Source organism: Oncorhynchus masou, chromosome 17, assembly GCF_036934945.1.
Source record: "Oncorhynchus masou masou isolate Uvic2021 chromosome 17, UVic_Omas_1.1, whole genome shotgun sequence".
NCBI lineage: Eukaryota > Metazoa > Chordata > Actinopteri > Salmoniformes > Salmonidae > Oncorhynchus > Oncorhynchus masou.
This window is the reverse complement of record NC_088228.1, coordinates 23,192,687-23,220,051: the sequence shown is the minus strand read 5'-3', so window position 1 is coordinate 23,220,051 and position 27,365 is coordinate 23,192,687. Positions and strand designations below refer to the sequence as shown.

Sequence of the window (27,365 nt, the reverse complement as noted above, 5' to 3'; positions counted from 1 at the left end):
GGTAACATATTTATTATTTTATTTAACTTTTATTTAACTAGGCAAGTCTGTTAAGAACAAATTCTTATTTACAATGACGGCCTACCCTGGCCAAACCCACTGGGCCAATTGTGCGCAACCCTATGGGACTCCCAATCACGTACGGATGTGATACAGCCTGGATTCGAACCAGGGACTGTAGAGATGCAGTGCCTTAGACCGCTGCGCCAATCGGGAGCCCATATTCCCATTTTCTTAGGTAACACTACATTCCGTCGTTCTCGTACCTGTGTAGTAACAAAGTTATAACAAAAGTAACATTGTATTACCAAGTAGTTACATCTATATTGTTTGGTGTGTGTATAATGATATATTAATCAAACGCTTCAGAGAAAATATAATTGTGACAACAGGAATGTGTGTCTAGGTCACCAGAGGGAATCCTTCCTCCTCAAATATTAACAGAGTTACAGAGCTTGAAACCCCTTTTTCAAACAAGTGATGCCCCTCTCTAAAACAATGGCTGTCAAAGCCCAGAGCCTCAGAGAGCAAACAACACGCAGATGAGACTTCACCGGACATCACATGGAAGCTGTGATGAAGTCACTGTCAGAGTGAGAAGCACATCCCTGTGACCCATTAGCCATTCTAACCGTCAGACAGTGACAGTGCTCAGGTGTCTTCCTCAACCACCCACCCAGTGCCTCACGAATGTTGACATTTTCCACTCATTACAACATTTCATAACCAACAACCCCAGTCTATGTGAATCAAGACCGCTTGATTTAGGGCAAGTGGAAAATAGTGCATAGTATGGGATATCTGACAATAAGTGGCTAAACTTAGTGGTAGCAGCTGTATAGATATAGGCACAGAGGGACATTTTGTACAATGCAATAACAAACTTTGTTATTAAAATGCTCTCGAAACATTTTCAAAGCATTGTCAAGCTATCTTAGAATCTTTAATTGTTTCAGTGGTTGTGGAATATTAACTTATTTTCAGATGTTAATCAGCTTTGAAAGGCAGGAGAAGAACAGTATCCTGTTAGAATGGCTCAGAGGGAAAATATGTGCCCCTGTCGAAAATAGGTTGGAAAAACCCCTCATAAATATCGGTGATGAATTCGTAAGTTTCACCTCAGCCTGTCCCTTTAATCGTGGACCAGCGCGTGACACCCAATCAGAAGCAGCTAAGGTCCGACAACTTCCAGAGGGAGAGATGCTCATCGTGAGAGAGAGAAAGAGAGTGAGTGAGAGAGAGAGAGAGACCATTCCGTGTTCAGTGTGTCGGTCGCATACAACGGATTCACACAGGCGCACATTGATTAAACTTTCTGCTACATCAAACCGTGGTAAGTGCCAATGTGTTTTATTCAACTGTGGATGCTGAAATAGCGGTCGTGAAATATTGTCTTTTTGACGGTCCTTTACAATAGCACTTTAATGTGTTCAATTGTTCGGTAGGCTGCGCTTCCTCCAGTTTGTTAAAAAAAATGCTTATAACTTCAACAAAGTTGCTTTCATTTGATCATTTAGAATGAAACTATCTCATAAATTGGTCTAATTGATATTATCAGGCTAACACCCGAATGTTTTCTCGAAAATAAAAATACACTTGCCATGTGTCGAAAAAGCTGCATATTTTCGTGTTCCCGGTATAGTCTGTCATGATCCAATCAGACCCCTTAATTTAATCCGATTTAAAGTTATCTATTTTATTTTTTATTGATAGTGGAAGTTATGTCTTTAGTGATAGTGTTGTTTGGCACCAGTGGCTCAAGGTGTGGGTTCCTGTTTCATATTACATGTCAGGGAATTAAATCAAGGCTCCCTTGTAAAATATCATAGTTTTTTAGATCAAATGGATTATGATGGCCATGTTTGTTGAATTGTAATGGGAAGTCTCATGATATAGTAGACTACTGTAGGTTACTGTTTATAGTGGCATTGTATCAGTGGGAAAGCACTCATAGCCAACAGTGTAAACCTTTTGTATGTCCTAATAGAAATGCTTGGTGTGTACTGTTTTATTTATTGTTTAGACACTGGTGCTCTATTGCTGTGGACCTGGACATACTCTAATGTAGATGTGGGTGCTACCCTAAATCCAAGTCCAGTCTACCCATTAGTCAGAGCTGAGGCAAGACACCTGTATCTTACCATTCTCAGACTGCTATGTCCTATGTGCACAGCATGCCCCAGGAGTTTGTGAATGATAAATTATGTAAAAAATGAAAATACAAGGCCCTTTATTTTCCACAGCAATAATTAGAATCTATTTAACCCATGAATTCCAGGCGGTTGCCAAATAGCATTTTTAATGACTAAGATAAATAAATAATTGTGTTCAAGACCAATTAGCCTGATCAAATTAGTCAAAACATTTTTTTTGTGGTGTGTATTCATGAATGAGAACGGGTTTCTTTTGGTAAAGCATGACTGATTATTAACGCACCTTCTTGAGCACATCTAACTGCATAGCCGACTATACCAAGACATGGGTCTAAAACCATTTCTCTGAATGTTAGAAGCCTGAAATACTGAAATGCTGTTGTAAGAAGCTTGCAATGCTATCGGTTGATGATGATTATCTTATAAATGACCTGTTGTGTGGATGTTGTAAATATACCCAACATTCAACATTCTGAGTGTCTCTGGAACTATAGAAAGCCCAGCTCTACGCTAGTTTCCCACTAGCCACCCAGGTCACTGTGACCTTTGGATCAAACTGCTTTCCACCAATTACTCCAGTAGAAAAGGACTGGCTATCCCACTGTCTTAAACCTAAATTAAAACAATTATGTGACCCTTCACTATAGGGAATTATGATTCATTTCTATGTCCACTATGTGAGGTGTTCCAATTGAGTCTCATTTGGAAAATTCACACATCTCTTTAATTGTGCCCTCATGTGGTCGCAGAGGAACATGCACACAGGAATGGATGTTCCCATATGGATGTTCCCTTATGGATGTTCCCTTATGGATGTTCTCTTATGGATGTTCCCTTATGGATGTTCCCTTATGGATGTTCCCTTATGGATGTTCCCTTATGGATGTTCCCTTATGGGTATATTGATCACACAGTCATGTTTTCACACCTATGTGTCTCTTGGAATAGCCTTTTTCTTAACTACTTTCATGTTACATGTCTAAACGTGTTATTGTGAGTGAGTGTGAATAGTACATGCCATCTGCTGTATTCTCAAAATACCTATTCTTTATTCACATCATCCGTCAGCAGTTTCATTTTACCACAACGTAATCCGAGTGCACTCACATTTGTCAAACAGTACAGTCGAACGGAAAAGATTTGAGGTCTGTATGCAAATGTACCTTGAGTTTGTAAATAGTTTTCCATGCCAATTAGCTTGTGTGTCACCTCATTTGACAATGGGCCATTGTCCCATGTGTTTGTCAAGCTAGCGAGAGGTTGGATTGCATTGACTAGCACAGGTCTGTCATCAGTTGCACAGGAACTTACCTATAAAGGTGTTTGTGATATTTTTATAGATCAAACTCCTGACATTTGGGATGACACCACGAATACTGATCTTCTGAGAACAATGTACTATATCCAAGCCATTGAATAGCATAGGCAGAGCTATAATGAGTTGTTGAATTGTTATATTCAAATGAACAATTACTTTTGACAACAAATCGGCTCTTCTGCCTGGAATAGAAGTATTAAATTGTCTTTCGAAGACAACTTATGCCCCTTTTCAAACATTTTCATGCACTGTTTGACAGCCATGGCAATTATAGCTTACTTGAGAGGGAGCCTTATCAGCAGTCAGCATGTCTATAACAAGGCCTAATGTTGTCATTAAATCTCTCTTTGATTTTTAACACTATTGTACCTGGAATAACAAGGACAAAAAAGAGTCTAAAATAACAACTTACATTCCCATGATAATCTATCAATGGACTGAAAACACTACTGTACATTTAACACACCAAAAAAATACAATAAATAGTCTTCAAATATCAGTGAAGGCATGGGAATGAATGTATTATTTTCAGATGGGCTGGTGTACTACCAACTATGAAAACAAGCCCATCGATTTGTTATTGATTGAGAGTTGTAACCTCTAGTACAAGTGTTCTTTGCCACAGGCCTTATTTTGTATCATTGAAGGATTGGCTGTAAATGTGAGTTTGGTGTTTGAAATAGAGAGGAGCTCTTTCCCTGTTAAAGCTAATAGATTGTTTATTTCTCCCCAGCGCAGAATCCCCACCCTGAGGCTAACACGCATGCTGGTGTCATACCCACACACAATCTTTTCTTTCCATTATAAATGTTAGCTTTATTTGTTTGGTTAGTTCTCAGGCTTTTGTCAAGCTTAATTGAAGGTGAAAATACTTCACAGAAAGAGATTTGAAAAGAGGGCATTGATGTAGGAAAGCTAGTTTGAAACATAATTGCTAATGGACCCAGTCGCTCTATGAGAACGGCAGCCAAGTTTTCAGAAACACTCTTTGTATCTGCCATTTCAATTATTGAATTTAAGAAGTGTGGGAAATAATGAAAATGTGTTGGTAAACATGAAAAGCAATGTTTAAATGTTTATTTTGTGCTATAGTTTAACCCTTGTATCCATCAGCTGCAATGTGTTAACTGAGGCAATTGAGGTATTTGCTCTCCTATTGACCATTTGCAAGACATTTACTGTAGCTGTGTATACAGTAAGGCCTAACATCAAGTAGTTTATTGACCAAACCTGTGGCATAACTCAAGATGGCCAGTGCTTCTTTCATGTACATCTTAACCGTGATGACACATGTTGACCTCTGGGGGTCATCCAGTGCTTGACCCTGCCCTCTTCCCACTGCACTGCTTTCTCCCAGGGGATTCGTCTTAATGCTGCTCCCCCTTCTGACATGTGTGGGTGTTTACTGTTAACATGGAACAGGGAGTGGAAGCTCAAACATTTTAGACTTTAAATATTGAATATCTCTTCGGCCCAACTCCCAGACAAATTCTTCTTTTGCATGAGGACAGTAGGAGTTGGTTGAATATGGACAGTGGTTTTGAATTAGATAATATTATGTAATTATTTTCCTATGGTTTTGGCAATGGCTAGCAGTGTCATGATTCCTTCATGGTTCATTAGAGAAGCTGGAACACGGCCATAGAACAAGCCTACAGGGCACAGACATCAATTCAGTGTCTATTCCATGTTGGTTCAATGTAATTTGAAACAGTGAAATGACGTGGAAACAATGTTGATTCAACCAGTGTGTGCGCAGTGGGAGGCCCTCTCACTCTCACACACACACACACACACACACACACACACACACACACACACACACACACACACACACACACACACACACACACACACACACACACACACACACACACACACACACACACACACACACATACACATACACATAAACAGTAGCTCCACCAGACGCTGGAACATTTGCATTGTAATAGAGAGGCAACCACATTCCAGTTCCTGGCCACAATGGCGGAGGAAATGCTCTGACTTGAAGACTGAAGACTCCTGCTGGGTCTTTGCACAAGCAGACCATAAAGCTTCTGTTCTCACACTTTCTCCTCCTCCAAGGAGGAACCCAAACAGCCACCCACAACAAACACTGGGAGACACTGGGTTACACAGGAAGCCCCATTGACGACGACGCCATAAATAAAAGACACACACAGGTTAAGAAGGTGTCATCTTCTTTAGTGTCCAACAGTAAAGCAATGAACCACTACACACGCATGGATGATTGAGGAAACAAAACAGCTTTGGGAGGTCTAAACAACACAAACACACACACATGTATTTATCTGGAAAACTGTTAGCCGACATCTATGTTTGGGTGGAATTTATTTGTCCTCAAAATGCAATCATGTAAGAAGAGCTTCTGTAGGTGCAATGGTGTGGAACTGACATGTGTCCCGCCATTCAAAGACAAGGATGGAAACAGGACCAATACATACAGAATCAGAGGTGCCACAATGTAATGAGCATTGCCTCCAAATCACTTCATGCCTAGTTTCTGGTTACCTAATTAAGAGGTCCCGTCTGGTATGAGCATGACGGCGACCGACGCTCATTGACAGTAATTGTGTTGGTGCACATGGCAGTTCCATTCAGGAAAACGCACACACTCAACATCTATTATCTCCTCTAGTTAAGATTAGTGCACACATTTTGCTGGGGAGATTATAGTGGGAGTGGGGAGGGACTGGGACCCTTGTAAGTGATGGGAGATAAGAGGGGGAGATGGGAGTAGGGATTAGCACCCATGTTGTGTGACAGTCTTCTCTACTCAGAGAATGCACTATGATAGTTGTACAAGCTCAAATCAGACTGTTCAATGCAAATATGCTTTTTTTTCTGAAGGAAGGATTGCTATATTGAATAAGATATGTCAGGTTATCATTAATCATCTGACCTCACTCATTGTTTTGTTTTCAATGGTACAAGTCAAAGAAATAACAGATGTTACACGAGAGGAGGAAATATTTATCACTTAGAGCAGACAAGTCAAAGAGTGTTGCAAGCAGAGCCAAGCAAAGTGATAGATAATATGGCATCATGAAGTCTATAGTCTAGACAGACTCCCCTCCCTAAACAGACAGATCAATAGGTATTGATGGCCTACTGGTCCCTGGGGAATGACAGTCAGCTGCTTGGTTGCCTATCGCTCCGAGTGGTGGCAACCTGATAGCAGCCCCCCTCCTAACATCCACCACCCAATTGCAATTTACCTTCCAGACATACCTTTTTTTCTAGGGAAGTTGGATACTGTGGAATAGATATAGAAAAACATGTTTTTCTGGCCTTGGGTGCTTTTGGTGTGCTTCTATTATTTTATATCAGCCTTAGCTGCTGTACCATACCGAATTCATACGCATTTTTGTAATACAGTACACATTAAAATTGTTCCAAAAGTTAGTCAACAGCTGATAGTTCCACCTCCAGGACTTATTCATTAGCAGTCTGCAGACAGTGTGTGTGTTTCTGTGACACAGGAACACAGGAACACCCATTAGGTGCCTTTATAAGGCTGCTCTGCCCTGTTGTTGTAGCAGTTCTTTCACCTGTTGACCGCCTACCTCCTCTCCCTTCTCACACACAGGCAGCCCAGGGCTGACATTCTCCTTTCTTCACCTCTAATTGCTCCTGTGGGACTCATTAGGCTCACTGTGGCTGAGGCAGTGGCTGAGGCAGTCTCATAAGGCTCGCTGTGGCTGAGGCTGAGGCAGTCTCATAAGGCTCGCTGTGGCTGAGGCAGTCTCATAAGGCTCGCTGTGACTGAGGCAGTAGCTGAGGCAGTCTCATAAGGCTCGCTGTGACTGAGGCAGTAGCTGAGGCAGTCTCATAAGGCTCGCTGTGGCAGTGGCTGAGGCAGTCTCATAAGGCTCGCTGTGGCTGAGGCAGTAGCTGAGGCTGTCTGCAGGGTGGCAGAACAGAAGGGGCTGAGCTGCTGCGCTGGGTTCTCACCCCCACCACATGACACAATCTTAAGCCCAGCTCTTCACTCCTGTCACCCCCACAGGTGTTGCTAGTCTATTGGTCCTCGCTCTCCACCCGCCTCCCCGCTGACTCCCCACAGCCTGCCAGACCCCCTCTAACCCCCCTACCCCGCACTAGTCTTCAACACCCTACAGCACAGCCCTCCTCCCCTTTAAATCTCCCTGCCATGAAATGCAAGGCTTTAAAGACAGCAGGGAGACTACGAGTGGCGTGTCACCTGAAGGTCATACTAGATGGTCTAATAGGTTAGTGTTGCAGTGACATGAGATGGCATGTTGTCCAAAATAGAAGATTGTGTGTTTCTGAGTCTGTATTATGAATGTAATACTCATTTATATGGTACTGTATATTTGATGCATTTAGACAGATATTGTATGTATCACATCCAGAATACAGACTCTGAAATAAATATGATGTCTTATTAATATAATATAATAATATTGAGCAGACTTTGGGTGGTTTTAATGTGTTATTTTATTAACGTACAGAGGTAGGCTCCAGTGAATCTTAACAACTGGCTTGTTCGTTCATCTCACACAAGTTGATATTCAGGCTGCACTGCATGGACCCTTGTCTCTCAGCAGGACCTGTCAATGAATTAGCAGACATTTTGTAGAGGGAATGTATGGGAAGCTATGTGTCTGTGTCCTCTGATATAGTATGTAAAAAAACAAACACTCTAGATCCAGGTGACTTCCCCCAGCGAGAGACTGTCAAGGGATTTAACAGGTCACAAAGCTGAGGCAAATGGCTCCCGGCTGGGCTGGAGCCTTGACTAATGTGCTTCACTAGGCTAGTCCCACTACTCTACTCTGCAGTTTTCTAGGCCTCACTTCCACACTGATATAATCCCATCAACTGAACATATAGTAAGAACCCCCAGCCCACGGTCCCCAGTAACCTAGCACACAATTACAAACCCCTGGGGTCCTTTAAACCAGACTGATTCTGACAGCAAATCAATACACTTTAGTATCTGTTGGTACCTTATTCAATTAGTCTAATTCATAAAGCAGGCATAATGGCCCTAATGGAAGAGAGGTTGAAAGGTTGAATGGCAGCAGTAGAAAAGCAACGACATGATTGCAGGAGTTAATCCACCCATCTTAATTATGTATTTTAACTGATTCGTGGCCTCTGCATCCATCCCTGTCACTGTCAGTGAAGCAGTGTTGACCCTTAGCTTTCTATGCTGATGAGTAGTCACACACTTAATGCCAGCACCGACACTGTAGACCGCAAGTCGTAGAGGGGGAAACAGAAATGCACTGAATAGAAAATACATCTGCACTACCCTCCCCTTTCCACTGCAATCACATTGGCAATTTCCTTGATAAGTAGAAAAGGGGCCGAGGCATGGCTTGACGAGTGAAGCAGCTGATGATTGCTAGAGATGATGTTGGTAGCAGGATGTGTCTGTCTGTGTGTGGTTTATATTTCATCTGGTCAGCATGGCATGTTATTAGGTTGTATAACACCAATGCAGATAGTGTTCACAGTAGATACAGAAAAGGACATTACCATAAGTGACATATTGGCTCTGTAAGTGTTCTGTTCTCTAAAATAAAGCAGTTCATGGGGATGTGGACTATCGATTCATTGATTAGTGTGCAAACCCCTTTTAGTCTTTTCTGTGTTAAAGGCTTATTGAAATCAAAGGCATACCAGATTTTTTCAATTAAGGTTTTCAATAGCATTAATCGATTGTCTGTTTGTTTTCATGCATTGTTTGTATTTTCTGTATTCACATCATGATACCCCGCAATGGGAAACAAAATGAACTCCAAGGTGAAAGTATGTCCCTATAATTGTTTCTCATCTTCCCCTCCGCAAGGTTTCTACACAGCCATCAAGGAAGAGGACTATGAGGGTGAAGCCCAGCTCCCTTAAAGGACGTAAAAACCAGTGCAGATAGAGGATTGGCGTTCTGTGCAAATACCACAATTCCACCATGAGGACTTGCTTGCTGACCATGATATGGGCGTGCTTGTCCCTTTATGTGAACTCCACATCTATTAGCAGAAAGACTGTGTTAGAGATGGGAGGAGAGGAGGACAGAGATGGAGGACAGAGTTGGAGGACAGAGAAGGGAGGGAAGATACTGAAACGTTTCAAACGAGGATGGATGTGGAACCAGTTCTTTCTACAGGAAGAGTACACTGGGAGTGATAAGCAGTACATTGGCAAGGTATGTCCATTAGCCTTCTTTTGTTTTATTGTTGCCATGCACTTAAGTGTGTGGGGAAAACTAACCTGTCTGCAACTGTTGAATTCCGGCCTTGACACTACGATAATATGAATATTGAGAAATCTCCCAGAGCATCAAATGCCAATTAGGCTTGGGCGGTATACCGTATATAATGTATACTGGGGTATTTTGAAATACCAGTGGTAAGATTTTGGATAGAACATCTGTAGATGCTCTACAGACTATCAGTAACATTTTAATTAACTATCTACTTACCCCTTACCCTAACTTTAGTTGCTTATTAATAGATAGTGTTTTGATAGTATGACCATCTGTAGAGCATCTAGAGATGGAAAATCCAGACTATCCACATAAAGTTTGACCAAGTTAACTATCTATGCTCAGGGCTTCTGCTATGCATTTGGTTTGCTAACTTGCTAGATAAGTGGCTAGCTTGCAAGATCAAGCTTCTTGGTTACAGCAGAGACAATCAATCCCCTCCTGGATCAAGATCCCTGCTGCCTACATTTGCTTTGTGCGTAAAAAAACAACATTAATATAGCACTGCCGGTAATACCATATACCCTGGTATGGTACAGGAACAGTATGAAAATCTGGAGACCATCCAACCCCAATATCAATGTCTCTGGCCAGATAAACCTAAGACTATATCCCCCCACAAGGATTGGGATATTCTGATGTACAAAAACAGCATGCATTGCCACCTTTACCTCAGATCTCAGAAGACAACAGATAGAGCCATGAATCAGAAGTAGTATTGCGGAGAAGCTGGATCTGGAGATGCCTGCAGCGCTGCAGGGGGCCTGTTTTAGAAGGCTCGAGATAGAAGAAATACTGGAGCTACTGAGGCCATGTACCCTGTAACCCTCCAGGCTCTTACAGCGAGACCCAGCTTCACAGAGCATGTAGGGAGATGATCAAGGATGGAGAGGAAAAAGGGCAAACGCAGAGTGGGAGAGAGAACTAGAAAGAGAGCGAGAGAGAGAGCGGAAAGAGAGGAGAGAAAGAGTAGGAGAGAAAGTTATTCTGGAGCCACCACCACTAGTCTTGCGTTAGGTTACTCTGTGGAGCCCTGGGGAGTGGAGCAACGCTGTGTGGTGGATTATTTCCATATGCCTTGTAGAAAATGATTCACCTTGTCAGGTCCCTCTTTTTTTCTCTCCACCAAGCCTGGCTCTGTGCTGCCATGCATATAATAAGATGTTATCTGTCACATGTGATGTTGACTGTTCTGTCCTCTCTGATGGAACTGAACAGCCTTCTTGTGTGTTATAGATGTTCAGGCTAAGAGCGCCCGTGTCGCCGTAAAAAATGTACCTTTATAGTAAAGCATTCCATGCATCATCACATTTCCAGACTTGTAAGTAAGATATCTTACTATTTCTAAAGTGATGAGTAAATTGGATAGTCATAATTTAGACTAATAATATAACTCAGTAACTCAAAAAAGACTGTTTGACGCAGTGCATAGTGGAGTAGGCCTAGGCTACAGTGCATTTGGAAAGTATTCAGACCCCTTGACTTTTTCCATAGTTTGTTACACTACAGCCTTATTCTAAAATGGATTAAATACACATTTTTCCTCATCAATCTACATATAATACCGCATAATAACAAGGAAAAAACAGGTCCACCTGTGGTAAATTCTATTGATTGGACATGATTTGGGAGGCACACACCTGTCTATATAAGGTCACACAGTTGACAGTGCATGTCAGAGCAAAAATAAAGCAATGAGGTCGAAGAAATTGTCCATAGAGCTCCAAGACAGGATTATTTCGAGCCACAGATCTGGGGAAGGGTAGCAAAATTTCTGTACTCTGCTGAAACTGACAAACAGATCAATTAACAAGACGTTGTCTGCAACTATCTAATAGGCTTACGGCCCTTCCTCTGATTCTCCAAATCATGCTTTATGGTGTAGTAGCATATTTTGAATGAATCCATTTATTTCTGTATAGACAGGAGTAGGCTAATTAGGATATATCATTTTGGCATAGAAGCCATCTTTTTTTTGGGTTGGGGGGTGGGTAGATCAGCTTTAATCTAGATAGATTGTGGCTTCTATCAATGTAATTGTCTGCATAAATTTCAACCCCCCCATATATAGATCTTTATAAATATTCAATTTTAATATTTTATTTTAAAATATATATTGCTTCATTATTATTTTCCCATGACCCTGCCAATCCTCCCCTAATTGGAGTAAACTATTGGACAACAATACTTAGGCTTCGACTTCCAGTTTATACATACTACATACATTTCACGGATAGTACATTTAAAATTAGTTATCTTTTGTTTGTTTTTAGTCCAAACCTTCAGCTACCCTCAACCCCTCCCATCTACAGTTGAAGTCGGAAGTTTACATACACCTTAGCCAAGTACATTTAAACTCAGTTTTTCACAATTCCTGACATTTAATCCTAGTAAAAATTCCTGTCTTAGGTCAGTTAGGAACCACTTTATTAGAGAGAATGATATATTTCAGCTTTTATTTCTTTCATCACATTCCCAGTGGGTCAGAAGTTTACATACACTCAATTAATATTTGGTAGCATTGCCTTTAAATTGTTTAACTTGGGTCAAACATTTTGCATAGCCTTCCACAAGCTTCCCACAATAAGTTGGGCAAATTTTGCACATTCCTGACTGAGCTGGTCTAACTGAGTCAGGTTTGTAGGCCTTCTTGCTCTCACAAGCTTTTTCAGTTCTGCCCACAAATGTTCTATAAGATTGAGGTCAGGGCTTTGTGGTGGCCACTCCAATACCTTGACTTTGTTGACCTTAAGCCATTTTACCACAACTTTGGAAGTATGCTTGGAGTCGTTGTCCATTTGGAAGACCCATTTCCGACCAAGCTTTAACTTCCCGACTGATGTCTTGAAATGTTGCTTCAATATATCCACATAATTTTCCATCCTCATGCTGCCATCTATTTTGTGAAGTGCACCAGTCCCTCCTTCAGCCAATGACCCCCACACCATATTACTGCCACCCCGTGCTTCACTGTTGGGATTGTGTTCTTTGGCTTGCAAGCCTCTCCCTTTTTCCTCCAAACATAATGATGGTTATTATGGCCAAACTGTTCTATTTTTGTTTCATCAGACCAGAGGCCATTTCTCCAAAAAGAAGATCTTGGTCCCCATGTTCAGTTGCAAACTGTAGTCTGGCTTTTTTATGGAAAGCAGCCTTTCAGGTTATGTCAATATAGGACCCGTTTTACTGTGGATATAGATACGTTTGTACAAGGTCCGTTGCTGTTGTTCTGGGATTTAATTCGACCTTTCGCACCAAAGTACGTTCATCTCTAGGAGACAGAAAGTGCCTCCTTCCTGAGTGGTATGGCTGCGTGGTCCCATGGCGTACTATTGTTTGTACAGATGAACGTGGTACCTTCAGGCGTTTGGAAATTGCTCCCAAGGATGAACCAGACTTGTGGAGGTCTACATTTTGGCTGATTTGTTGTCTTGGCTGATTTGTTTTGATTTTCCCATGATGTCAAGCAAAGGGGCACTGGGTTTGAAGGTCGGCCTTGAAATACATCCACAGGTACCTTCAATTGACTCAAATGATGTCAATTAGCCTATCAGAAGCTTCTAAAGCTATGACATAATTTTCTGAAAATTTCCAAGCTGTTTAAAGGCACAGTCAACTTAGTGTATGTTAACTTCTGACCCACTGGAATTGTGATATAGTGAATTATAAGTGAAATAATCTGTCAGGAAACAATTGTTGGAAACATTGCTTGTGTCATGCACAAAGTAGATGTCCTAACCGACTTGCCAAAACTATAGTTTGTTAACAAGAATTCTGTGGAGTGGTTAAAAACCTAGTTTTATTGACTCCAACCTAAGAGTATGTAAACTTCCAACTTCAACTGTATCTCTGAAGACCATCCAGTATTGATTTCTAGCTGCCATATATTTTTCCACTGAGCTGTGAGGTTTCACAAAAGTTCTGAACCTTTCTATTCTCATAGTTTCTACAGATTGTAAATTAACCGTTGTGTGGTGTTCATGTTTTTATTATTCACCCAATGTTCACAGGTCTGATGGACCCACAATATTATTAGGGTTTTAAAACAATACAGCCATAACAATTTATGTAAAAATACTTAATATTTAATACTTAGATGTTGACTTATATCAACTACAAGAAATATAGACAGCATACATGGTTCCTATTTGCCATTTACCTCTGCTAGATCACATGTATCAATTAAAGCCCTATTCGTTTTATTTGATAAAATTTTATTTTTGTAAACAAAAATAAATGGATGGAATAAATCCTGTTTATCTTGAACAAATATACATGAATCAAGGTTTATCACTATTGATGTTTATTGCTTTTTACTGAACAAAGTGGAAGAACAAATTTTACAGTACATACAGTATTTTGTGGAAATGATCAATGAGCCCCATTGAAAACAAATGAAGGCTGGTCCACACACCACATGAGGGACAGAGTTTTACTGTGTGTGTGTGTGTGTGTGTGTGTGTGTGTGTTGCAAATGTATTTCTTACACTTGATGCATGTGTACTGTGTCTTCCTGTCCTTCTTGGGTCCACACACATCGCAGTGCTTCTTCTTGTTGCTACCGGCTGCAATCTAAAATGATGGAAACACTTAGTTCAGGAATTTTACTAACATCTCACTCACTCACTCACTCACATATATAGTTATAGCAGGCCAAGGTAGGAGAGTCAGACACATACACATGCAACAACATCACTCACACTTACTTCTGGTATTGGAGTTGTTGGTTCTGTGGGTCGGACGGTTACGGCACCAGCATCTTCCTCCTGAATCCTCCTCGTGATGGCTGCAGAAGCTGGGGTCCTTGGGATATGTTGCCTCCTCTGGATTTGAGGTCTTACCAATGCCTTGTCCAGCTCCTCGAGAAAGAGACGTCTTTTCTGGAGCTTCCCTCTGTTCCAATCCAGGTTCAATGCCATCCAGTTGATAAATGCATTGTACGCCGAGTTGTCCAAGATGTTGAAGAATATCACAAGTGGCCAGCATAGGGTTCTTATTTTGCAGCTGTAGCAAGTCACAAGCTTGTCTAAATTGTCCGCCCCTCATTTTGTGGCATTGTAATCCATTATGATTTCTGTTTTTTGATGTTTCTGGCCACAGATTCTCTAATCCCTATGCAGCATGAGTACCACATTTTTTACTTTCTTTGGCACGTATGACACAAATTCCATAATGATTTTCTGGATGGTGTCTAGGATGAACAGTTTAAAATAAGACTATGTCCTGCACATGAGTAACTGCCATCAGCGTCGGTCCTGGTTGCATCCTCATCACATTGGCAGCCATGCGGGGTGGCTCATTCCTTGGACAACAAGACCATTCAATTTCACCAATTTGTTGACATCCATATTTCTCCTCCTGCAGCCTGCTGATTAGCGGGTTGCTGACGGGCTGGTCCTGGGGCTGGCTGCTGACGGCTGGTCCTGGGGCTGGCTGAGGATCAATCTCATCCTCTTCTTCCAACTCACTGTCAGACTCCAAATTGACAGAGACATGATCCTCATATTTGGAAAAATCTTTATCTTCCAAAGTGGAAGATGCTCCTTCCACACTAGTTTTTCTCTCTGCAAAATAATGTCTAAGGCCCTCTGAGAAGAGGCCATACTGATTGATTGTGGTAAAGAGGTAAAGAGCCATGCAAAGCTATTTATTTGTTGTGTCCCTCCCCCAATTTGCACCTGGCTTTGGTAGAGTGTGGGAAAATACTGAATTCTTTACAATGTATCAAAATAATGTATTTGTAACGGTTTTCTGTAGGCGAAGGAGAGTCGGACCAAAATGCAGAGTGTAGATTGCGATCCATGTTTAATCAAAAAACGTAAACACGAATCAATACAAAATACTACAAAAACAAGAACGTAATGAACGTAACGAAAACCAATACAGTATTGTAATAACATTGTGCAGGTTCCCGCAAGACATTGTGTAGTTTCACACACTACAAAGGGTAAAGAGTGCGAGAAAAGCGGGAGACAGGCAGACAGGCAGGGAGACAGACAGGTTATTGGTGCTGTGTTGAAACAGCAGGCCCAGGGAGGAGGAAGACAGAGTGAAGGCACACAGCAAACCTTTTTGTTTAATTTTTACTTGTTTTCACCTACACACACACTTTTCCACACTTTTATTACTCAATGAAAGTATGTTATTTTACATGTTCTTCACAGAAAAGTAGCCAAGGCCAGTGAGTCTCAGGTTTAAACTATAATTCGATTGTATCATTTTTATTTTCGTAAACACTGAAAATGGGTCCCACAGACCCGATCACTACACAATGGTTAAAGATAAACACATTTGCTAAGAGTATTATTACATTGATCAATTTACTATGACTTTTCAAATCACCCAACAGAGTTAACTCCAAGTAAATGTTGCATTTTTGTCAGCCATTCCTGAACCTGTGACCAAAAACAAGCTACATATGGGCAGTACCAAAACAAGTGATCTAATGATTCTCTCTTCGCAGCAAAATCTGCAGAGCTGGGATGATTGTTTATATATAACATTATAACATTCTATTGGTTGCAATAATTTTGTATAATAATTTTAATTGAAAAACAAGTTTATTAAACTTGTTATTTAATTTAGGTTATTTCAGGAGAAACATAGCTTCCCTTAGCCTTATGGAACACCGCCTATGTGCTTGGGTGTACCACAAACATAATTATAGCACTGTTGAAATGCATATAAGTGTGATGCAGTAAAGATGGGACACACACTGAGTATGGTAGAGGATAAAGCCCCATTCTATGCCCATTGCTCACATTTGCATAATGTCTACTTAGAGGCATGGGAATAAGAGATGAGATGAGACAGGAACATATGTGCTCAGAGGGGAATTGCAGGTATTATGTGTTACATGCTGGATTTAGGTGATTTTCTAAGACATCTGTGGGAGGCGTCAATCATTCATCCTTTGTCATATCTAGGCTTCGTACCATCTTGGCTTTCTTTGTTTTCAAAGATTCTCTCCTTTCTTTCCCTCGATCATTGTCAACTCCTGTTTCATTCAAGTGTGCATGTTCTGAGACTGCCTTGTACTTTGACAATTACCTGACTTGCTGTGTGTTTTTAATGACAGTGATAAGAGGGCATTGAGAGTGCACTGGGATGTTCACTAATTAATTCAGTGAATCTCTGTTTGGATTGGTGTACTACTGTATAATGTCTAACATTTTAGATAGACAAAAGGACCTGGAGAGGTATATAATATACTGTTTGACAGATAAATGGGTAGGTATTAAATGTGTGTACTAAATAACATATATCCTTTATAAGCCATGTGTGCTGGTACAGAGAAACCGGAGTGTTACCTTTTAGATTTTTAGTCCAAATACAAATCAAGACGTTGTCAGCAAAGCAAGACCGTATTAAGGAAAGACAGAATGAGTCACTCACCATCAGCACCCGTCACCTACCCTACCTGTCACTCACACTCCTCCTCACAACCCATCAACTGTCACACCATCTAATGCAAACTGTAAATCTGTTGGTGTTTTACAAGCTGACCTCCAGAGTTGGGGTCAATTCCATGTTTATTCCTGTCAGTTAAACTAGTTTCCCCATTGACATGCTAGTCCAATCTCTAAATGGACTGGAATATGTATATGGAATAAACCCTAGGTCTGTTAAAAGCAGTTGTTGAATAGTACATACAGATAGATGTAGGACCTTAATTTAAGCCAGTTTGCTAAAGTAGTAAAATAATCCTACAGCAAATGTTTATTATTATGGGGCGTCAGGTAGCCTAGTTTTTAGAGCATTTGACTTGTAACTGAAAGGTCGCAAGATCAAATCCCTGAGCTGACAAGGTAAAAAATCAGTTGTTCTTCCCCTGAACAAGCAAGTTAATAACCCACTGTTCCTAGGCTGTCGTTGAAAATAAGAATTTGTTCTTTACTGACTTGCGTAGTTAAATAAACACTGTCAAGGCTCCCAATTTCACCGATTTATTGACAACGTTTTGATCCGAAACAGATCTTCGTTCGTTGATTATAATTAATTTAACAAATTTGTAGGGGTTGATAGATTTTCCACTAGGGCAAATCAAGTCTCACGTTTTAAAGTGGAAGTTAGATTTTAGAAGACTTTTTAAGCCTTGAATACACTACAAGTTTGCATTTCCAGCTATCCTGGAAAATTCTCAGCATCAAAAGAGTGATGAAATTAAGATTCTACATCTGTGGTATACGACTTCAGGCCCCATTTCTCCAAGGAGACAAATATGTTGACTATGCTTTTTATTTTCTATGGCAGCTTCAATCTGACATGGACAAGAGGGATGGAACCCTGAAGTACATTCTAACCGGGGACGGGGCTGGAGACATATTTACTATTGATGAAAACAATGGTGACCTCCATGCCAATAAGAGACTGGACAGAGAGGAGAAGGCCTTCTATACCCTCCGAGCCACCGTAGTCAACAAGAACACAGGCCTGAAACTGGAGCCTGAGACAGAGTTCATCGTTAAACTTCATGATATCAATGACAATGAGCCTAAGTTCGCAAAGGAACTTTACATTGCCAGTGCACCTGAGAGGTCTAATATAGGTATGAGCTCTTTCACTTTAATTTGACTTTTGACATGACCTTTCAATTTATGTTTTAACCTTTGATGATTAAAGATCAGTAACATTTCAAGGTCAATGGTGCCTTAAAGTGTCAAATATTTTGTTTGCTTTTCTTTGAAGCATGAATGGTTTTGACAGTTGATGTGAGTTCATATTCATCCTCAGCTATTATCTTCCATTCTCAGGTACTTCAGTCACCCAGGTAACAGCCACGGATGCAGATGACAGCATGTACGGGAACAGCGCTAAACTACGATACAGCATCAGCCAGGGGCACCCATACTTCTCTGTGGACCCAAACACAGGTCTGTCTGTCCGTCTGTTTGTTTGTTTGAACCACCAGCAATGCTCTTTTATTCCTCAAAGCAATTATTACTACGATGAAGAGAGAGAGAGAGAGATACGGTAATGTAATGTTCAGAGTCAGACTGCCAGGGCCATTGCTATTCTCTCAGCCCCCTGTGCATTTTCCAAAGTACACTGAAATATTTAATCATTTCTAATGTGCACTCTGGAACATCCTGTCGCTCGTTCTGTGTTTAAACAAATGGAAACAATAAAAGCCTCCAACTGGCAGATTATTGTGTGGCTTAACAACGATATGGTTTATCCCTGATGTGACATGGAAGATGATGTCCCCATCACACCAGAGGACATGAAATCCTAAGAGCTTTGGAGAAAAAAATGTTGTTTCTGAGGGTTTATCTGAAAACAGTTATATTGCAGATGATAGAACCCATTCACAGAAACAAAACAAGCCAGGCCAGATGGTCTTGTGTGCTATCTAATGGAAGGTCGGGGCGGTTGCCATTTTTTACTGTTCCATAAAAATAATTAGGTTACATGCCCGTATTAAATGTTTCTCATTAAATCCAAGCACAAGGTCTTAGCAATGTGAAACGGTTGTCGTGACCATTTCTTTGCAAGAGGTTCTTCTTTCTCAGAACAGTTATTAGTTACATTATTCCCATTGGTAGTTGTAACTATAGTAGTTGCCCATACAGTATTTAAATAAAGGACATGCACATAAATGAGTTCGATCTAACTATACCCACATCACTTCAATCTGTTTGGCATGGTGGCACCATGAGTAATCCCTACAGGACCAGAGAAAGATACATGTTCTTAGCTAACTCATTAACAATACATCGTTATATTATGTGACACATGAATATCGTATTCTTCTGGTTTGTCCTCAGGTATCATCAGGACAGCCCTGGGGCCTGGAGAGATGGACCGGGAGAAGCGGGAGCACTACCAGGTGGTGATTGAAGCCAAGGACATGGCAGGCCAAAGGGGAGGCTTAACTGGAACCACCACAGTCAACATCACCCTGACCGACGTCAACGACAACCCCCCACGCTTCTCTCAGAGTGAGTAGAAGACTAAGAGTGAGGCACAATGACTGGAATTATACTGGTGGTTGAAGTATTCATAGTAGTCCTAGTATAAAAGTGGTAGTGTCAGTGTGCTGTGTGTGTGTAAGTGTGTCCATCTTATACAGGGTTAGCTGTGATTAAATTGCAATGCCGGGTCCCACGAAGTGAATCAGCTTGATAATCCTGATTAGATGAGCAGCGTAATACTGAGTGTCTCCCTCTCTCATGCTCTCACACACACACACACACACACACACACAAATGAGAAACATCCCGGAATCTGTTTGACTTTGACAGATTGCTTTTGTCATTACTATTCTGTTAAAGTCCAGTGGTTGGATGGTGGAAACTAAATGAGAAAAACACTTTTGATATACTCCACACACACAGTGTGAGATATGCCTTCTCACATCTCTCTCTCCACCTTGTCAGTTGATGACACCTTGCAGCAGGAGGCTTACACCCCCAGTCAGCACCATGCTAGGGGGAAACAGAAACGGTGTAATTGGTCACCATGAGCACAAGTTTAATTCACCACTAACACTGCTGCAGGGCCGTGATACAGGCTCAAAGGCTCCCTAACAATCTGGATTGTTAAATGTGTTAGCATCAGAAACATGGAAGTATTGAGGAGAAGCTGGCACAAAAAAAACACTCACTCACCATGCCAAAGGAAGACCAACAACCTCTTCTATTTGTGACAAGATTATGCAATTCTGTTCATGGTTCCAGGCTCTCTTGGCTCCGTTTCATGAGACACTTTCCTTATACTCTCCAACCTAATTAGTGACACAAATGGTGAAATGGGAGTGAATGCTACACATGCAAATAGTCTAATATGAAGCATCTCAAAGTTAATTTGTTAGAACATCCGTTGATTTACATACAGTATGTGTGTCTGTTTGTGATTCCAGGTATATATCAGTTCAGCGTTCCAGAGTCTATAAAAACTGGAATCCCAGTTGGGAGAATCAACGCAGTAGATAAAGACCTTGGGAAGAATGCGGAGATGTACTACAGTGTTGTCAGTGGGGATGGTTTGGACATGTTCGATGTCATCACGGACAAAGACTCACAGGAAGGCATCATTACTGTTCTAAAGGTAATATCTGTTATGACAAAGATAGTCAGCCACAAATATAGGGCATATATACCCTATTATCAGCCCTGGATAGGCCTGAGGCCATTAGACCATCAGAAACGCTATTATCAAAATGCATTTGTACTGCATCATTACAAAACATGAGTCATCTACTTTGTTCTATTGTGTCCCCGTCCCTTCAGCCACTGGATTATGAAAAGACCCGATCCTATACACTGGAGATCCAGGTACAGAACACGCAGACCTTGGACACTCGCTTCCTGGGGTACCTACCCAACAAGGACATGGCCACAGTCAGGATCGGCATAGAAGATGTGGATGAGCCTCCTCTGTTTGAGAAAGCCAGCTACATGATGGAGGTGAAGGAGGATGCAGCCGTGGGTACTGCAGTAGGGTCTGTCAGGGCTATGGACCCGGATGGATACAACAGTCCAGTCAGGTTAGTTAGAGCACTGCTTTGTTTTCCCTCCAGCCCACCCATTCAGTTCTCCTGTAGGTACCACCCACACCAAGGTCATGGGGAGATTGGTTATAATCATTTGTATCAGGGGTCATTTGATGAGTGTTAAAGGTTGTGTTACAGTATTTTTTTTAAATGTAGAATGATTAGAGTTGAATCGGCCGTCTCATTAAAATTGGAGTCGAGAATACGTTGTGTCCATAGAAAGACTAATGAGTGAAGGACAAAACCTGTGTGTTTTGCTCATCTCCACACACGCGCACACACTTTTTTAGTGAGTTCTTATCAATGTCCAAAGTCCCTTAATTACCAATCCTCATGGAAATATACTGAAAGGGCATTCCAGGATACATTTAATTAGATCATTGCGTAATCCGCTGGATGATCAAACTGATAGGGCTGGTCTGTTCTGGGCCTCTGTTCAGGGCTGTTTTCCTTCCAGGCCAGTCAGGGTAAAGAAGAAAGGGAGGAAAATAGAGTGATTTAAGTCCCATTGGCTGTTTAGGACAGATCCCCAGGGTGTGCAGTATTCAGAATAATTTTGTGAATGCACAGAGAGGGCAGGAAAGACTAATTCCTTGCAAAAGGGTTGTCAAGTACAGCAATAGAGGTTGTAGGGAAAATGGAAGAAAATAGTCCATGCTTTTATTTGTTCTTGTATCAATATTTGCCTATTTTACAGATACTCCATTGATCGTCGTACTGATCTAGACAGGCTTTTCAACGTGCATTCTGGGAATGGGTCCATATTTACCATAAGACCTCTTGACCGAGAAGAAGCTGCCTGGCACAACATTTCTGTTATCGCAACAGAGTTCAGTAAGTCGTTCTCAGCTTTATCATGCACATGAATTCACAAAACAAACTATTCTACCAAGTCTATGGAGTTCAATTATTATATTCTGTCCTTTGTTGAAACATTTAAAAAAAATTAAATCATACATAATTATTTATTACAATTATTATACATTGTTGTGATGTGTATGTTTTGCCACACACAGACAAACCTCTGCAGACCAGTTGGGTGCCAGTCTATGTCCGTCTTCTAGATGTCAACGACAACGCACCCAAGTTTGCCTCTTTCTACGAGACGTTTGTTTGTGAAAAGACTAAGGCTGGACAGGTACAGAACACGGATCCTCCACTTACATCCCATGATAGATTGACATGATTTTATTATTCTCACTGCTATAATTACGTCCATATCCTAGTGACATCTAGAGGTGCTACAATAGGTACAGTATATGCCCAGGAATACTCATGTATGTAAATGGTGATAAAGCATTGTGATGAGTACTGCAGTCCTCTGGGGTAGTGATTGGTCTCCAGGGTCTACTTTGTGAGGCGGCTGATGAGATAATCTATCATGGCAGCACAAGGCAGGTGACAGTAGCTGTCACACATCAAGGGCATGTTTAAATAGGTGCCCAGCACACGCCTTCTCCTCTCCTCCCTCGCCTTTCATCCCTCCTTCATCCCTCTGTCATTATTCATAATCATAAATTCACTGAGGTGTTTGTGTTTGCTGTGCTCCTGTTTACCAAGCAAGGTCCCTTGAGAGGACTCAATAAAATCATCCACAATATATCTTCCACAATGGTTATTATTGCCACCGATTAAATAAACATATCAATCTGTTTGGTCTGTATAGATGGTCTATATCCTAGAATTTTTGCCTCCAATTTTTCCTCTGATGTCACAAACCGGGGGAACCAAAGAGCACCTTACAACAATTCTTGCTATCTGAGAGCACACAGATTGTTTGTTTTTTATCAATCTGTTTGTTTATCCCGTAAACAGAAGATCCAGACGGTGAGTGCTGTGGATGCAGATGACCCGGTGGGTGGACACAAGTTCTTTTTCAGTCTGGCTATGGACGGGGCTTACAGAGGCAACTTCACAGTCAAAGACAATGGCGGTGAGTACTGTACTGTAGGAGATTTTGGGGTCTCTATCACACCAGTCATCACCTGATATTATAGTGAAGAAGAACAAGAAGGAGAGTGATGAAGTGCTGCATCAGATGACCAGGCCTCCACAATTACCCGACCTCAACCCAATTGAGATGGCTTGGGATGAGTTGGACTGCAGAGTGAAGGAAAAGCAGCCAACAAGTGCTCAACATATGTGGGAACTCTATCAAGATATTTTAGAAAAGCATTCCAGGTGAAGCTGGTTGAGAGAATGCCAAGAGTGTGCAAAGCTGTCATCAAGGCAAAGGGTGGCTACTTTGAAGAATCTCAAATATAAAATATATTTTGATTTGTTTAACACTTTTTGGGTTACTACATGATTCCATATGTGTTATTTCATAGTTTTGCTGTCTTCACTATTATTCTACAATGTAGAAAATAAGAAAAAAAATAAGAAAAACCCTTGAATGAGTAGGTGTGTCCAAACTTTTGACTGGTACTGTATGTTGTTTCTCTCCCTAGATAACACAGCTGGCGTCCTAACCCGGCGCTCCAGCTACAGCCAACTGCACAAGAGCATCTACCTGGTTCCTGTGGTGATCACGGACGGGGACTTCCCCATGCAGAGCAGCACGGGGACGCTGACGGTGCGCGTGTGCACCTGCGACCGCGAAGGCAACATGGAGCTGTGCAACGCCGAGGCCCAGACCAGCTCAGCTGGACTTAGCACCGGGGCCCTGGTGGCTATCCTGCTGTGTGTCATCATCCTCCTCAGTGAGTCCGTCCGTCCGTCTGTCAGTCCGTCAGTCTCTGACGCATCTCCATCTCCAATTTAGTCATTCATATTAATGTATGCAAACTGTTTGGAAAATATGTCTTTAATAAGACATTTCACAGGTTATAGTGTAGTTATTTGCCCCTTCTGTATAACGCACACACACACACACACACACACACACACACACACACACACACACACACACACACACACACACACACACACACACACACACACACACACACACACAAGTGCTTCTAAGAAAATCCCTACATTTCCCAGTAGATAGCCTATTTCACTCTTGGCTGTCTACAGTAAAAGTGTTATATATAGAGGATCAAAACAAGTCTGAGGGGATTGAGATTGTGGACAGGATAGTAATTCAACAGGACTGGCAGTAAAATTAACCTTTTATACACCAGGAGTTACTTTAATACAACATGGAATGCAATTACCACAATATATTACATCAGCACCATTAACTACATATACAGTGTAATGGAAATGCATTTATTTAAAGGTGCAATATGCAGAAATCTCTCCAACATTTCATAGTTTCTAAAATACTAATAGTTAGCCTCATTTCAGTTTATGTGACAAAATAAGCAATGTATAGTGTAGAGAATCATTGTACAATCTAAATAAATATATTTACAATAACCCAAAATATTGTATTTTCAGCTGTTTGAAGCTGGTCTACAAAAACAAAAGTAAAAGACGCAAAAACTAAACTTGAGAACGGGAAGCATAGAAATAGCAGAGAGATAAGATCTATTACTTCTTAGACTTGCATTCAATGAGAATGACATCCATTACTTACATTTCTATATTTGGTCGGATCGCCTAAAAAGTTACATATAGCAGTTTTAAAATGAGGCACCATTCTTGGTTATTTATAAGTTAGTAGTTACAATCTCATTGCGATGTTGGAATTAAAACATTTTTCAGCATCTCTACTGCAGTCGTTTCTAAATTGTTACTGGGCTGTGGATGCATGATGCAGGCCGTGTTCTAATGCAGTGTTCACTGCAGCATGAGCAGCAAGATAATATGAAATCACCCAGCCCTGAACAGCAAACCTCTTCTCTAACGCTGACTCTCCATCTCTTTCTTTGTGTCCATCTCTGTCTCTCTGTCCCTGTCTGTCTCTTTCTCCCTGTTTATCTCTCAGTGATCATAGTGCTGTTTGCTGCTCTGAAGAGGCAGAAGAAGAAGGAGCCTCTGATCATCTCTAAAGAGGACGTGCGAGACAACGTGGTCAGCTACAATGACGAGGGGGGCGGAGAGGAGGACACCCAGGCTTTCGACATCGGGGCTCTGCGTAACCCCGAGGCCATCGAGGAGAGCAAGCAGAGGCGGGACATCATCCCGTCGGGCACTCTGTTCCCCCCTATCAGACGGACAGCCATCCCGTCGCGGGACAACGCCGATGTCCGGGACTTCATAAACCAGCGGGTGCAGGATAACGACAGTAACCCCACAGCCCCCCCTTATGACTCTCTGGCCACATATGCCTACGAGGGAACCAGCTCAGTGGCTGAGTCTCTGAGCTCCTTGGAGTCAGCATCCTCTGAAGGGGACCAGGACTACAACTACCTCAGTGACTGGGGGCCCCGCTTCAGGAAACTGGCTGACATGTACGGGGCTGAGGACAGCGACCGTGAATCCTAACACACCACCTGAACTGTTTGTGGGTGGGAGCTAGGAGGATGACTTATGACTGACTGTAATCTGTCTTCTCAGAAAAGAAGATACATGTTGCAGCCCAAGTTTTTTTACAAAGTGCCCTTTTATTCCTTCCAACTCAGTAGGACATAGTTCCTTCTGACGGCCAGACCAGACAGAGACTGTGCAGCTGTGTGGATTTGTTTTACTGCAAGGCCGACCTTTGAAGAGAGGATGAACTTCAGTCCCTCAGTTGAAGTTAAGAGCCGGAGTTCAGTGTCAAAAAAACAACAATAAAAAGATACATTTATTTTTCATTTCTGTTTACGTCTGTCACTCTATGCTGCATTGGAAGGAAATACAACACTGATTACACATTTCTCTGAATACTTCTGTGTATTCTTAAGTAATATCTCCTTTAGTTCCTCTGTACTGTTACTGAAGTGCAGTATGTTGTACTTGGTATATTTGTGTGTTTTAGTGAAATGGAACTTTGCTTTTCCAGGAACAAGGAACTGGAATTGAACATATCTTAAGATATTCTTCATACCTTTTTTTGAAAAGTTCAAATTCTTAAAAAGGAAGGAAAGCCCAGCACCAAAATAAAACATTGCTTCATGAATGTTTACGGAACCGAAGAATGGACAGCCACTCTGTACATATGCTCTATTGCTCTATCAAGCCTTCTGTTACACAGACAATTCACTATCTAAGAACAACTCTCTGAAGATGTGATTTGACACAAGAACTGTGTGTATCTATCTCTGTACATGATGATAACTGCAGAAATGGAGGGAAATGAGGAACCATGCGCCAAGATTTACAGTGAATTTCAGCATCATCTGACAACATTAGCATAATCCATCATTAGTCAATCATCATCAATCAATCATTGTCATATTAGACGTGATTGTTCCAACAATGTACACACACACACGTGGCTTACTTACATCAAGTTAGCACAAAAAGCCCTCAAGGTGAATGAACATGTCATTCATATTATCTTACATAATAGTACTTACCAAGGAAAACAAATTATTCTTAAACACAATATCTGAGTCATGCATTTAATTAGCTAAAACAACATGTACGTAGATTCAGCATTGGATAGGAAGTGCTGTCACAAAGTACAGGGAGTTGCATCTGTCGGTGGGGAGAGATTACGTCATGTTATTATTAAATATGGATCTTAAAAAGCCATTGAAAAGGTCATTTTGAAGCAACTGCAGAGAAGGAGATTGATTGACAATGAAAAACAGATAGTCTACCTTTCTGTGTTCATAATACAGTTTATACCTACAGAGAGAAAGTGTTTACATTAAGAAATTAACTAACACCTTTGAACTGAACCAAAACTATAAATAGCATCTGAAGTAAATATTTAATTTAGCCATAATGTGCTGGCTAATTGTTCTGTTCTCTCTGTGCCAATATTGGATGGTAATGCTTTTCACTCTCTGAACTCATCACACTAAATAGCTAAGCGAACATAAGCAGTCAATCAAAAACAACTTAAACATTAAAGGAGCAAAGACGGGATCCAAAGGATCAATTAAAGCTGATCTGTGCTTAAACATTAAAAGTTTGGCAGATAACGATGTGTTTTGTTTGGGGTACATCATTCTGATTTGACATCAGGACTTTTCTCAGTAAAATTGTTTGACTAAATAATGGTAAATACTGTGGTTGAAACAGTGCTTTGTCACAGTGATTTGGGACCGTAGCGGATGTTCATGATGTATTACTTTGCTTTTTATATTGTGATTTAAA

At 41.2% G+C, this 27,365-nt stretch overlaps 1 protein-coding gene across 1 annotated transcript; it reads left to right on the top strand.

The window, feature by feature from the left end:
* Window positions 1-1,184: 1,184 nt before the first annotated feature.
* LOC135558721 (cadherin-10-like) lies at window positions 1,185-26,546 on the top strand. The gene is made up of 12 exons (XM_064992796.1): window positions 1,185-1,333; window positions 9,317-9,670; window positions 17,984-18,278; window positions 18,484-18,603; window positions 19,498-19,671; window positions 20,592-20,779; window positions 20,962-21,218; window positions 21,922-22,058; window positions 22,241-22,362; window positions 23,040-23,157; window positions 23,675-23,926; window positions 25,102-26,546. Exons 2-12 carry the CDS (start codon window positions 9,434-9,436, stop codon window positions 25,599-25,601), a joined length of 2,400 nt encoding a protein of 799 aa, XP_064848868.1. The 5' UTR covers window positions 1,185-1,333; window positions 9,317-9,433; the 3' UTR covers window positions 25,602-26,546.
* Window positions 26,547-27,365: the final 819 nt, after the last annotated feature.

Bases quoted from the DNA above. Each gene is read 5' to 3' on its own strand.
- LOC135558721 (XM_064992796.1), top strand. From the start codon at position 9,434: ATGAGGACTTGCTTGCTGACCATGATATGGGCGTGCTTGTCCCTTTAT. The intron at 18,604-19,497 runs GTCTGTCTGTCC...GTTTGTCCTCAG, and splicing joins CTCTGTGGACCCAAACACAG to GTATCATCAGGACAGCCCTG. The intron at 22,363-23,039 runs GTACAGAACACG...TCCCGTAAACAG, and splicing joins AAAAGACTAAGGCTGGACAG to AAGATCCAGACGGTGAGTGC.